Consider the following 11957-nt stretch of genomic DNA (forward strand, 5'->3'; position numbering starts at 1 on the left):
TATTTAGCCCTTACATATCTAAATTGTCATTAAAATCACCTAACAATTTCTAGGGTTTCAAATTTAATCATCCTATTACCTTAAACAACCTTAAATATCATCTAAATAACACTTATATATATATATATATATATCCTCAAAACACTCATTTAAGTTGGACCTAAGGGCTGTCATTATCAGAAATGAAAACCCTTACCTCAAGGATCATTTAAACCCTTTTAAAGAAGAGAACAAAAGATGATAGAAGGTTTAGAAATGTTATCTTGAGTGATTTAAGCCTCAAAGATGCACCTTAGGGTTAAGAACTCCAAAACCCTAAAAATCACCCAAAAACACTCAAAATTCTCTCCCTCTAACATTTGTTCAACTAACAAACACTTAATAGAATTTTTGGGTCATGTGTCACAACAAACACATCATATATTGTGACATATAAAACAGAAACATAGTACTTTATTTAAGCCCAATTATTTAGGTCCAGTCCAACCTAATACCTATCTTAGACTTCATTTAGCCCAAATATATCATTCTAGGCCTGTTTTAAGTCATAGTTTGATACCCAAATACATGATTGACCTTAATTACAATTTATTCCCCAAATCAAACCTCAAAATAACATCAACCCTAATTATACATCCTCAATTGAAACCTCAATTTGCACGATTAATTTATAACTTAAAAATTAGGAAGTTACATCTGATCCTTGAAACTTAACATTTTCTACTATACTCTTTTCAATTATTATCAGAAGGCACTTTTTATGAGATAGTCACTTAATGGGGTATTAGTCAAAATTTTCCAATATTACCCTTTTCAAATAAATTATCAATGAAAAATGCTATGCAAATTTATTTTTTTATACAGCTAAAATGAAAATTTTATTTTTTTAAAATTAAGTTATTTTTTTAGTCAATTTATATTAAGTTATTGATTCAATTACCTTTCTTCAATTTCAATTGGTTAGAGATGAAATTATTAATTTTTTGTGCTATAGCTTGAGACATATTGACGAGAAAAGGGAAAAACAATAGCACATTTTTTTAAGTGATAAAATTAATGTTTAAAATAAACTAGTATTGTTCAAAAACATAATTCTAATGTCATTGAGGTTGAGTGAGGAGAAGCTTTGACGATGGAAGAATACACAAGCAGGCGGATTGCAAAATAAGTTGTCTGAGCCCGGGTTCGAACCGGGGACCTCTAGTGTGTGAGACTAGCGTGATAACCAACTACACCACCCAGACAACGACGAAATGTGATCTCAATTATTTATTTTATTATGAAATCATTTTGTTTTTCATCCTTACAAAGAAAACCACCAGGGCTGCTGCGAGAGCCTGGACGAAGATCGAACGACTGAAAATCTGAAATAATGGATGCACGTCATGCGTCCCTGGGTCGACGTACGGTAAATAGTTCATCCTTGTCTTTCTTGATATCCACGCTGCTCTTTTACGCATCGCCTTCGGTATACTGGAAACTGGTCCTGTCTTTTTCAAGTCATCATCAATTTTTATTTTTCACCTTGTCAGATTCAGCGTGGTGATTTCTATATCAATTTATGCTTATTGTTCGCTTTTAATTGAATTGAATGCCAATCCTACAGTTGGAAGAGATTCGTCAAAAAAGGGCAGCTGATAGATTAAGCAAAACTTCTTCGGGACAAGATCTGAGCAAAATCCCGAACCCCGCTGGTCTGTGTTGTTGGGGAAAAGAATCTCTTACGTCTATCTTTCGATGTGCATCTGTTACCATTCAATTGTATATTTTGTGGAATGAAATCGCTTTCCTTTTCCCTTTTGTCCTTAGAAATTGCGGGAATGAAGAAGTCGGAGAGCACAAATAAACTTTCCGATGTAATAAACATTTCTATTCACATGTCTTCATCTCCTCATCTTTCTTTCTTACTCTTTAATAATCTATATTGAACAATTGCTTACAGACGGATATTAGTTCTTTACTATCACAACTAAAAGACCTGCAGAAAAAGAACTTTGATTTGGAGGAAGAAAACAAGAAAATAACTTTAAAGGTAAACTTATTGAATTACAACTATAATTGCACTAAAAGACGAACGTGTTTAGTGATATATTCGTCTCATTTTGCAGCTTCAAACAATGGAAATTGACTACAGTGCAATGCAAAAGCAGCTGAATGACTTAGTAAGTCAAAAGCATTGTATGATTTTTTTATTTGATTTGCATGTATGATACTGCAGATTACCTCCTAAACCCAAACCTACCATGCTGCTTAGTTGGTTTGATTGATTGCATTGCAAGCTCCAGTCTGTAGATTTGGAAAATAGCTAAGCCACATTGGTCGCCCTGCTATTATTATCAGAAACTGTGTTATGCTTTATTTGTGATGTCGCCTCTGTTCTTGGTAGTTTGAATTTTTATGCTGTGTTTTGGTTGTACAGATATTCTGCCATTCACTGATTCTGTATTTTAGTTCTAAAGCCAATTATTTGGTCAACAGGAGCAAAGCACTTTGCCATCTCTAAGGAAAGCTCTCAAGGATGTTGCAATGGAGAAAGATGCTGCAGTTGTTGCACGGGTAATTTTTATGTCTAAATATTTTGTTGCCCCTCCCTCCTTTTTTTTAAATTTTAAATATGTTCCATATGATTCTATATTGCAGGAGGATCTTTCAGCCCAGCTTCGTACACTGAAGAAACACTTAAAGGAAGCCGAAGACGAACAATATCGTGTATGGGAGTCTTACTTTCCTGAAGAACTATGAAATGCTGGACATTTCTTCTTAATATTTTATTGCTTATCTTGTTCTAGGCAGAGGAAGATGCAGCTGCTCTGAGAGCAGAATTAAACTTGATTCAGCAACAAGCAATGACTAGCACGGGTGGTACAATTTCACTACCTGGCATTCCTCCAGAACAAATTCAAAGATTAGAAAATGAGTTGGCAATTTTGAGATCAGAGTGGCAGGTTAATTTATGTTATTGACATCTTCGGTCCTTTTTCTTTAGTTTATTTTTGGTTTTCTAATGGTGTTTCCAATCTTCAGCGAGAATCGCTGTTGAGGCAGCAGGAACAGCAACAACTAGCCATAGAGCAAGCCCGCATTGCAGCACTGATCTCTGAAAAGCAGGAGCTGGAGGAGAAATTTAACTCCATTTCTAGAAAAGCCGCAGGTAACAAAACTGTGGATGCTGTTTCATTAATGTAATTGTTTAGCATGCGGCTGCTCTTGGGTGTTTTGTGCCATTGCTGCATTTTAATTTCCTCAGAAGCTACAGAAGAGATTGATCAAAACACTATGTTCTTTTGCTGATCAATTCTTTGGTACTGCCACTATGTTGTTTTTGTGAAAGAAAAAGTGTGGGCGGGGGTTGGAAATGCTAGTTTGTTGACTTGTTCTTGTCAAGAAATCCAAATATAATACTTGCTTGACTCAATCTCCTCCCCCCCCCCCCCCAACTCTGAATCATGTAGATTCACGTTTTCCTTGTATAAGTTCCATAGATTCTTCATCAGAGTCATGATTGCTAGTTCCTTAAAGAATTCATCACTGTCATCATCTCCTCTTTTTCTCTCTTTAACATTTCTTGTTGAATTGGCATGCCGTGTGATGATGCTGACCCTAGTTTGTTTCGATGCAGAAGTCCCAGAAAAAGTAGGGGAGAAGAAATTTTCCGTGGTTAGTGAACTTCTTAAGTCCTAGGTGGTGACCTTGAATTTATTTTGAGACTTGTTCTTGGGGTGATTACGTATGGTCAATATTTGTATATGTTTTCTTGGAAATCTCATAGCGTTAACCCAAGCAACTTCATCTAAATCTCGTCCTTCTCATAATTATTGTGTACTGCTCATCTAATCTCTTTCTTATATTGATCAAATGATGAGTGAATTGGAAATTTGTATTGTTCCGTTCTTAATCTTTCTTTGTTGGAATATTCTAATTTCAGGAAGACAGGCTGAAACTAGAGAATCAGCTGCATGATATGGCTTTAGCTGTTGAGAGGTTGGAAAGCAGTAGGCAGAAGCTCTTAATGGAGGTATTTTCTATGTGGACATAGATTAGCTACTTTGTCATGTATATCCCATCCAATGAAGTAGTTTTGATTTTATTAATGGGTTAAGGTGTAATTTTATCCCTAAACTATTCTCGGAAGAGTAATGTTGCTTTTAAACTATTCATCATAGTAATGTTGTCCGTAAACTAATTAAATCGGAGCAATATTGTCCTTGCCGTTAAAACGTTTGTTATTATAGCTAGTGGGGCGCACTTTTGATGAGTTAAAGTGTAATTTTACCCCTAAACTAATTTTAGAGGAATAATGTTGCCCTCACAGTTTAAAAATCATAAAAATAAATAAAAATAAAATTATAATAATATTAAACAAAAATAATGTTAAATATATATGTAAAATAAATATAAGAAAAAAATTTATAGTATATTAATAAAATGTCATAAATTAATAATATTATAAATTAGGATTTTATAACTTATCAAATATAAGTGGATCTTGGTTAAATTAGATACGAGTAGACTTAAAAGTATTTGCATTTGTATCAATAATTATCGAGCGAAGTTGTCATTAATGACTCGATTTGGACCGAATTGTCTTCATGATTGAGTTAGATTAGACAAGAGTTAAGCGACTATTAAGTTGAAAACTGAAGTTGAAGTGGGAACCAGAGCGGTTTTTAGAAAACCGAATAGTTTTAAATATAATATTAAAAAAAGCTTAAAAATTAGATCATACTAAAAGCCAATTTTATTTTTCGAACAATTCATACGTATAAAATAGGATTTGAGATTTTTTTTTTTTATAAAGATGTCGATAGTTATAGGTGCAAATGTAAGTACTTTTGAGTTTACTTATTTCTAATTTAATCAAGATCCACTTATATTTGACAAGTTATAAAATTATAATTTATATTTTTTCTTATATTTATTTTATATATACATTTAATATTATTTTTATTTAACATGATTATAATTTTATTTTTATATATACATTTAATATTCTTTTATTCAATATTATTATAATTTTATTTTTATTTAATTTTATGATTTTTAAACCGTGAGGGCAACATTGCTCTTCTAAGAATAATTTAGGGGTAAAATTGTACCTTAGCTCATAAAATGTAGGTCCCACTAGCTACCGTAACGGATGTTTTAACGGCATGGGCAACATTGCTTCAATTTGATTAGTTTAGGGGTAACATTACTATGATGAATAGTTTAAGAGTAACATTATTCCTCTGAGAATTGTTTAAGAGTAAAATTGCACCTTAACCCTTTATTAATAGTCTGATGGGGTAGCTGGTTTGTTATGTTGGCAGATTGACTCACAATCTACTGAAATAGAGAGGCTTTTTGAGGAAAACTCTAACATCTCAAGTTCTTATGAAGAAGCGATTGGTGCCGCAATGAGATGGGAAAATCAGGTAACAATCAATGGCCAGGCATTTGACAAGATATGGTGTGTGGTTACTGGTTTAGGGTATCATCTTTGTTAACCAAGTTTTATTGTAAGTCTTTATTTTCAATAAAATTACGGGCCATAGGCACTGAGCCTGTTCATCTCTTCGCTATCTAAAATTGACGAAAAAACTTGGTTCTGAACCGGAGACCATCACCTTCACATCTTTTCTCTTTTGGAGAGAATTATATAGTTATCAGATAATAATCAGTGATTTCATTCGTGCCAAGTATTTCATTTTGTATGCTGGCATCTGTTCTGTGTTGAGTCCGTGATGACCTGTATTATAAGGCGTTGATGGTGCCAGACTATGAAGTTTTCCGTTTTTTCATTAATGATTGTGTGCTTACGTGCAATCCTTTAGGTGAAGGAGTGTCTTAAGCAAAATGAAGAGCTCCGTGGGATTCTAGATAAATTGAGAATGGAACACGCTAGGGGCTTACCTCACTCATCTAGCGATGGGGCACATGCGGTTGTTTCCTCAGCATCTACAGCAGAAATGGTGTCCTTAAAGGTTGGTAGCTTAAGCGGCGCATGGCGCATTGTTCCTCCACGTTTCATGTTATCTAGCACAACAACGGGAGAAATAAATTATTGAGCTTACGAGAGTAATCTTTTTTCCCCCAAGGGCTATTATTGGATTACAGTTCTCTTCTCTATGCTTTGACGGAATTTTAACCCCCCTCCCCTTCCTTTTTACTTTGAAAGGGCCAACTTGTGAAAGAACAGAGCAGAGCCGAGGCACTATCCGCACAAGTCATGCGGCTTTCTGTGCAACTTGAACAAGTCAAACAAGCATATGATGGTCTTGCACGCTTGTAAGTTCCTCTCTTCCCAGGCAATGACTGAAGCTTACTCTCTGTTGTCCGAGTGTATCTTTTTTAAATATGATCTATGAATATTGCAGCTATAAGCCGGTGCTGCGCCACATTGAAAGTTGTCTTATAAAAATGAAGCAAGATGGTTCTCTAGCTGTGCGATGATGGCCGGGAGCCCCCCTTTTTTGTTAATGATACTCGGGATGAGAACCATTTGTCACGCGGAGTCGCGCGTGAGAACTATCCCTTCTGGAGTCGTAGGCGTGTACTAGTAAAGCGTATGGCATTTTTTCTGCACCATCATTAACGGGTAAAGAACAAGAATCAGAGCATCGAGGTTTATTAAAGATCATAATGACGATAATCTTGTATTAACCACATTGTTGGTCCAAAGACTCATTTTATAATACATTACTCCGGGTATCCAAGCAGAATATCTCGCTATTTACCTAAACGAGAAGGTAAACATTATGAAAATCAACAGTGTCTCAACTCTCAACCTCCCTTTCTCAGCCCCCCCCCCCAAAAAAAAAATCCCTTGTAAAATAAATTATCCAACTTGTATGTGATAACAATATTAATACTACAAGTAATTCCTTTTGAAATGGCATTGAAAAAGCACAATATTTTCACGGCCAAAAAGCAAACTAACTCATTTATAAATAATGTGGGGCAGAAAAAAAAAATTAATGCGGCTTACAATAAAATACGATCTCAAAAAGCACAAATTTTCACGGCTAAATCTAGCCGACACCCTATCAGTGAAAACATAAAACGATAAAAACGAACTGTTACAGACACCATGTCGCCTATCATTAACATCCACCTATTTCTGCCCAATACATAACTCTCCGCCAACGCTCATGCCTTTGATTTATAATTATATGGGCCATTTCAATATTTTGAAAGCATCATTCACAGGGTCTGTGCTCTCTTTATTCTTGGCCGTACCGGTTAAACCTTTCGAAAATTCAAACCAAACTTGCACTTGATTTAAGGCTGGGGAATCACTTTAATACTTTGGACCAACCTCGGAAAGAATCGGTGAAGCTCAAGTTCTGAAACATCTCCCTTAGAGGGGGACGATGGTAAAATTCCATAATTAACGACGAGAATACTTATCAACCAAGCAATGATGCTTAGTGCCCCTAACTTAGAAAGAAAGTAAAGAAGAAAAGGACAGAATAAAACATGATGGGATAGGACCTCGTCAATCATGCCTCTTTTTTCCCCGCCTATGCTAGCTTCACTAACCCTTTATAACAGAGCGCAATCAAGCCCATCAATGTGCGTAGTTCAGCGACCTTTCGAATTTTCAATCATGAAAAGCAAAAACATCTGTTTCTGCATCCAAATCCGGAGCCAAAAGAGTAAGGAAAACGAGCTGGGAGATGCAGAGAAGCTTTCCGAGCAAAAAACATCCGATCATCATCCCAAGTCCCGGAAGAAGGGAAAAAGCAGAGGGCACGCCTCTGCTACTCCGGTTGACGATGCTGATGGTAGCGTTCCCGGAGCCACCACAACCGATGGCACTGCTGGTGCCGGAGTGACTGCTGCTGGAGTGAGTGCAGCACACATGTCAGCAATTAGTGCGGATGAAGGTGGCAGTTCTCATGGTCACGGGGGTGACTATGGTGGTGGTGATGGTGGCGGGTGATCGTGAAATTATGTTATTTTCCTGGTGGTATTCTGCTATTCTATTTCGCGTTGCTATCAAGGGAGGCGTGTTGTCATATGTCTCTGTTAATTAATCCCCTTAATGTGGACAGCCTGGGGTTTCGAGGAATTCACTGACGGCATCCCATTCCCACGGTTTTGTTTGATAAGTGAGGAGCAGAATATCATAAAGCAACAAAGTTTTGCATTCTAATGGTCTTCCTTCTGTTGCTTCTGCTCTGTGATATTATTACATTCAGTAGAGACAGAGTTTGTGTGTGTGTGTGTGTGTGGTGTTTGTTTGTTTGTTCGTTCATTGTATATTCATAATCTGTTGTGGTGCTGTTATTGTCGCCTCTCTTCTCACTGAATCCTATTTGGTTATCTTTCCTTCCAATTTGGAACGGACAGGATAAAAAATCAGAGGAAAACAGAATTTTGAACTTGCAGGAACGGGGCCCAAGGATCTTACCGAATCAGAGTTTCCATTAGAAGCTTTTCTTCGATATGTTATCGACTGCTTGCTTGCTGCATCCAAAATAATGTTCTTGATATTGAGCTGCAGACAATCTCATCCACGAAAGGTGTAACCCTATCAACTCTGCATCTGAGAAACCAGTCCCGTGACACCTAATCAAGTTACGAATTAAATTTGCCGATTGCCATGCATGCCACTCTCCATGGCAATGACTGCGATGCCTTTCGATGTTGACCTGGCACTGCTGGCTGGACGGGTGTAGAAACGAAGGGCGAAGACTTTTTTGAATTCTATGGACTTGAAGACATGTGCTGATTTTGCAAGCCACACACTAGCGAAATAAAAAATAAAAAATAAAAATACAAGCTTACATAATAAAACTATACCACAATAAAAAATTAAAATTCAATAATTCATTTAAGTTCGTGTCATAACGTGCAAATAATTTAAAATAATTAACTACATTACATAAATAAAATTTATTTACTCTACAAGAGAAATTATATTATGATTTTTTAAAAAATTGAATTTATTTACTTTTTTTAAAAAAAGAAAAACTCATGGCATGAAACCTTCCGGGCTAACCTCTATCTGGCCCGATCTATGGCTTTGGGTTAAGCCCAAAATGTTATACATCACGTGGCATGCCCTAGGAATACGTTCCGCATCACAGCTCATATGAATTGAACGGCCTCGATCAACACAACAGCATCGGTGATTTTTCCCACCTGGAGGATCTAGACGCATTGTGATTTTCAATTTCCAAGCCCTAGCACCCATCGCTCCCGTTTCTGTTCTGTTGGAGGTTCATGGCGTTCCCGAAAACGGTAGGTCCCGTCCAGGCGGCCCAAAATCCTTCTCAACCGGCGAAACTACGGTGGGGCGAACTAGATGAGGACGACGGCGAGGATCTTGATTTCTTGCTGCCGCCGCGACAGGTGATAGGCCCCGACGAGAACGGCATAAAGAAGGTGATCGAGTACAAATTCAACGAAGATGGGAATAAGGTGAAGATCACTACTACCACTCGTACTCGTAAGCTTGCTAACGCTCGCCTCAGTAAGCGGGCCGTTGAGAGGCGATCCTGGGCTAAGTTCGGCGATGCCGTTCACGAGGATGTTGGCAGCAGGCTCACTATGGTGTCCACCGAAGAGATTCTCCTCGAGCGACCTAGGGCTCCGGGTTTGTTTCTGCTTTCATATGCTTGGTTGTTTAGTGATTAAATTTATTTCCTTTCCTCTTTCCTTTCTCCTTTTTTGCGTCAAATTCTGTTTGATGAGGATTAAGGTGGGACACTGCATCAGTTTCATTTTGTTTTGTAAGGCATTTATTACGCTTGTGTGCCCATGCGTTGGCTTCTAATTACATATTGAGACATGAAATAGCGATACTCTGAGATCGAGAGAATGGAATGTAAAGTGCTTGACACATCGTAAGCTCATCTTATAATACATTACTAAGCATATTTTCTCTCCTGCTGAACATAATATTTTTACAGAGAATCATGATTGATTGTGAGTTTTAAGTTGGTTATGTCCTCCCCCTTTTTCAAAGTCCCTTTTCTAATCAACATTAGATGAATTTCGCTGGACAATAAGAAAATATATTGCTGATTCTGAGTCTTCTTGTCATATAGAATATACTTGTAAAACTTTAAGCGTACAAGTTTTTACATCCTTTATTTTGAGTTTCTTTTGATTGGTAAATAATGGATTGGAGAAAGAGCATACAAAAACATTTCCAATCAAAGTAGCTTCCCTCATTCAGGTATCCTTGGGAAAAATTGAAGAAAATTAGAGAGTATGTTCTCCTTGCAATGGTGTTTTCTCTAATCTTGTAGTCTAAAAAATTGTGTACATTGTATTAATTGGTAGCTTGGTCAATCCTTCACCATCCATCCCTTATTTGATTGCTATGAAGTTGGACATTTGATCTTTTGAGTGGTAAACTAATGACTATACGTAAGTTGCGTGTGTTGTTCAGCATGCCAATCTCTAGCTTGGATCATTTGATGTATTTTTCCCTAGCTTGTGTTGGGGTTTCGGAGGTTTGTGGGGAGATTGCTAAATACAGGTGCGTCAACAGCTTTACTTTATCCCATAACTTGGGAACTGCTCAGATGGCACTTCCTTTAACTTTATCCCATAACTCGGGAACTTCTCAGAGGACTCTTCCTTCTATTTAAATGGCTTGTGTGCTTGATTCAGTTCACAGTTCAATATCAAGCAAATTTGGGAATCCCTTTGAATTCCCAATGTCACTTGTGATCTCCTATTGTCATTAGCTTCTGCCTTTCTTGGCATTGATATTTTTTTAAAGTGCATACAAAATGTATCTGTGAGCATATAACCTGATATGTAAAGCCATGGGGACCCTAGAAATTTTGATGCACCTGCAAGTACAAGTGACCATACGTGACATGGGCTTTACATTCTTTTGGTTCAAAGAAAAGGATGCAATTCTATATGTGTGAACTTTATTAGTCTTGAATTTATGCTTCTGATATATTGATTTTGTGTGAATTTGATCCGTTTGAGAAGTGGTGTTACATTGAAATCTGTGTGGTTATTGCATATTGTTTGTATTGTTATCCTGCCTTGATAGAGCTGTGATCCATCAACTCTAACAATACCATTGTTAACAGGTAGCAAACCAGAAGAACCAAAGGTTGCTGGAGACCCGTTGGCTCAATTCCAAAAGGGTGCTGTTCTCATGGTTTGTAGAACTTGTGGGAAGAAGGGTGACCATTGGACTTCAAGGTGTCCATACAAGGATCTTGCCCAGCCAATAGAATCTTTTATTGATAAGCCTGCTGCTTCAGAAGCTGCGACTGCTGCTTCTGGTCCAACCAAGGGAGCATATGTTCCTCCTGGTCTAAGAGCAGGTGCAGAGAGAACTGGATCAGATATGCGACGAAGGAATGATGAAAATTCTGTACGGGTCACCAATCTCTCTGAAGATACGAGAGAGCCTGACTTGCTTGAACTTTTCCGCCCTTTTGGTGCTGTAAGCAGGGTCTATGTTGCTGTTGATCAAAAGACAGGCATTAGCAGAGGATTTGGCTTTGTCAACTTTGTGAACAGGGAAGACGCCCAGCGAGCGATTAGCAAACTGAATGGATACGGTTATGACAACCTGATCCTTAGAGTTGAATGGGCCACGCCGAGGACGAACTAAATTTTGTGTAGCCCTTCGCTTCAAAACTATACTTTGAATGGCCTATGTAGTTTTGCTACCGGCATTGTATTTTCTTCAAATTTTGAGACTGTTATAATTATTTAAGTAATTGTTGCTAAGTTTGTGTGACTAATTACTAGGGAAAATTGCCATAAAAGACTTAACTATCAAATTAATTGCGGAAAATGAGTTGGGAGAGATTTAGAATTGAGGTTCTTGGTTGGCAATAATTGTTGAGGATAAAATGACAAAAATGCCTTTATTGATGAGAAGTGGAAGTAAAAGTTGAGCAAGATTTTTAGTTGTCAGTATTTCAAAAAAGATTTTTCGCTTCAATATATTATAAATTTTTTATTATTAATAATTTTATGTCAACGTT

The 11957-nt window shown here is 37.1% G+C and overlaps 3 protein-coding genes and 1 non-coding gene across 5 annotated transcripts; 3 read left to right on the forward strand and 1 right to left on the reverse strand.

Moving 5' to 3' along the window:
- Positions 1-1170: 1170 nt before the first annotated feature.
- TRNAV-CAC (transfer RNA valine (anticodon CAC)) lies at positions 1171-1244 on the reverse strand. Its single transcript has one exon. It is a non-coding gene; the product is annotated as a tRNA-Val (tRNA).
- Positions 1245-1282: 38 nt separating this feature from the next.
- Positions 1283-6748, forward strand: LOC129313120 (uncharacterized). 2 transcript variants are annotated; one of them, XM_054956025.1, is made up of 15 exons: positions 1283-1408; positions 1607-1694; positions 1810-1856; positions 1943-2032; positions 2109-2162; positions 2479-2556; positions 2641-2709; positions 2790-2945; positions 3025-3151; positions 3620-3657; positions 3926-4015; positions 5310-5414; positions 5814-5963; positions 6158-6267; positions 6357-6748. In XM_054956025.1, the coding sequence occupies exons 1-15, from the start codon at positions 1373-1375 to the stop codon at positions 6430-6432; spliced, it is 1314 nt and encodes a 437-aa protein (XP_054812000.1). In that variant the 5' UTR covers positions 1283-1372; the 3' UTR covers positions 6433-6748. The 2 variants fall into 2 exon arrangements, with proteins under 2 accessions (XP_054812000.1, XP_054812001.1); XM_054956026.1 differs by having other exon boundaries at positions 3623-3657.
- Positions 6749-7537: 789 nt separating this feature from the next.
- Positions 7538-8271, forward strand: LOC129313123 (uncharacterized). The gene has a single exon (XM_054956028.1). It carries the CDS (start codon positions 7553-7555, stop codon positions 7922-7924), a length of 372 nt encoding a protein of 123 aa, XP_054812003.1. The 5' UTR covers positions 7538-7552; the 3' UTR covers positions 7925-8271.
- Positions 8272-9096: 825 nt separating this feature from the next.
- Positions 9097-11697, forward strand: LOC129313121 (uncharacterized). Its single transcript, XM_054956027.1, has 2 exons — positions 9097-9583; positions 11046-11697. The coding sequence occupies exons 1-2, from the start codon at positions 9211-9213 to the stop codon at positions 11576-11578; spliced, it is 906 nt and encodes a 301-aa protein (XP_054812002.1). The 5' UTR covers positions 9097-9210; the 3' UTR covers positions 11579-11697.
- The last annotated feature ends 260 nt before the right edge of the window (positions 11698-11957 follow it).

The sequence above is a fragment of the Prosopis cineraria genome, unplaced genomic scaffold (assembly GCF_029017545.1).
Source record: "Prosopis cineraria cultivar Desert tree isolate PC_DT_omini unplaced genomic scaffold, ASM2901754v1 PC6, whole genome shotgun sequence".
Lineage (NCBI taxonomy): Eukaryota > Viridiplantae > Streptophyta > Magnoliopsida > Fabales > Fabaceae > Prosopis > Prosopis cineraria.

What these genes read in the sequence shown, in the direction of transcription:
- LOC129313121 (XM_054956027.1), top strand. Translation starts at nt 9,211, where the DNA reads ATGGCGTTCCCGAAAACGGTAGGTCCCGTCCAGGCGGCCCAAAATCCT. An exon ending in CGAGCGACCTAGGGCTCCGG is followed by an intron (nt 9,584 to 11,045) that starts GTTTGTTTCTGC and finishes CATTGTTAACAG; the next exon opens with GTAGCAAACCAGAAGAACCA.
- LOC129313120 (XM_054956025.1), top strand. Translation starts at nt 1,373, where the DNA reads ATGGATGCACGTCATGCGTCCCTGGGTCGACGTACG. An exon ending in CAAAATCCCGAACCCCGCTG is followed by an intron (nt 1,695 to 1,809) that starts GTCTGTGTTGTT and finishes TTTTGTCCTTAG; the next exon opens with AAATTGCGGGAATGAAGAAG. An exon ending in CAATGAGATGGGAAAATCAG is followed by an intron (nt 5,415 to 5,813) that starts GTAACAATCAAT and finishes GCAATCCTTTAG; the next exon opens with GTGAAGGAGTGTCTTAAGCA.
- LOC129313123 (XM_054956028.1), top strand. Translation starts at nt 7,553, where the DNA reads ATGTGCGTAGTTCAGCGACCTTTCGAATTTTCAATCATGAAAAGCAAA.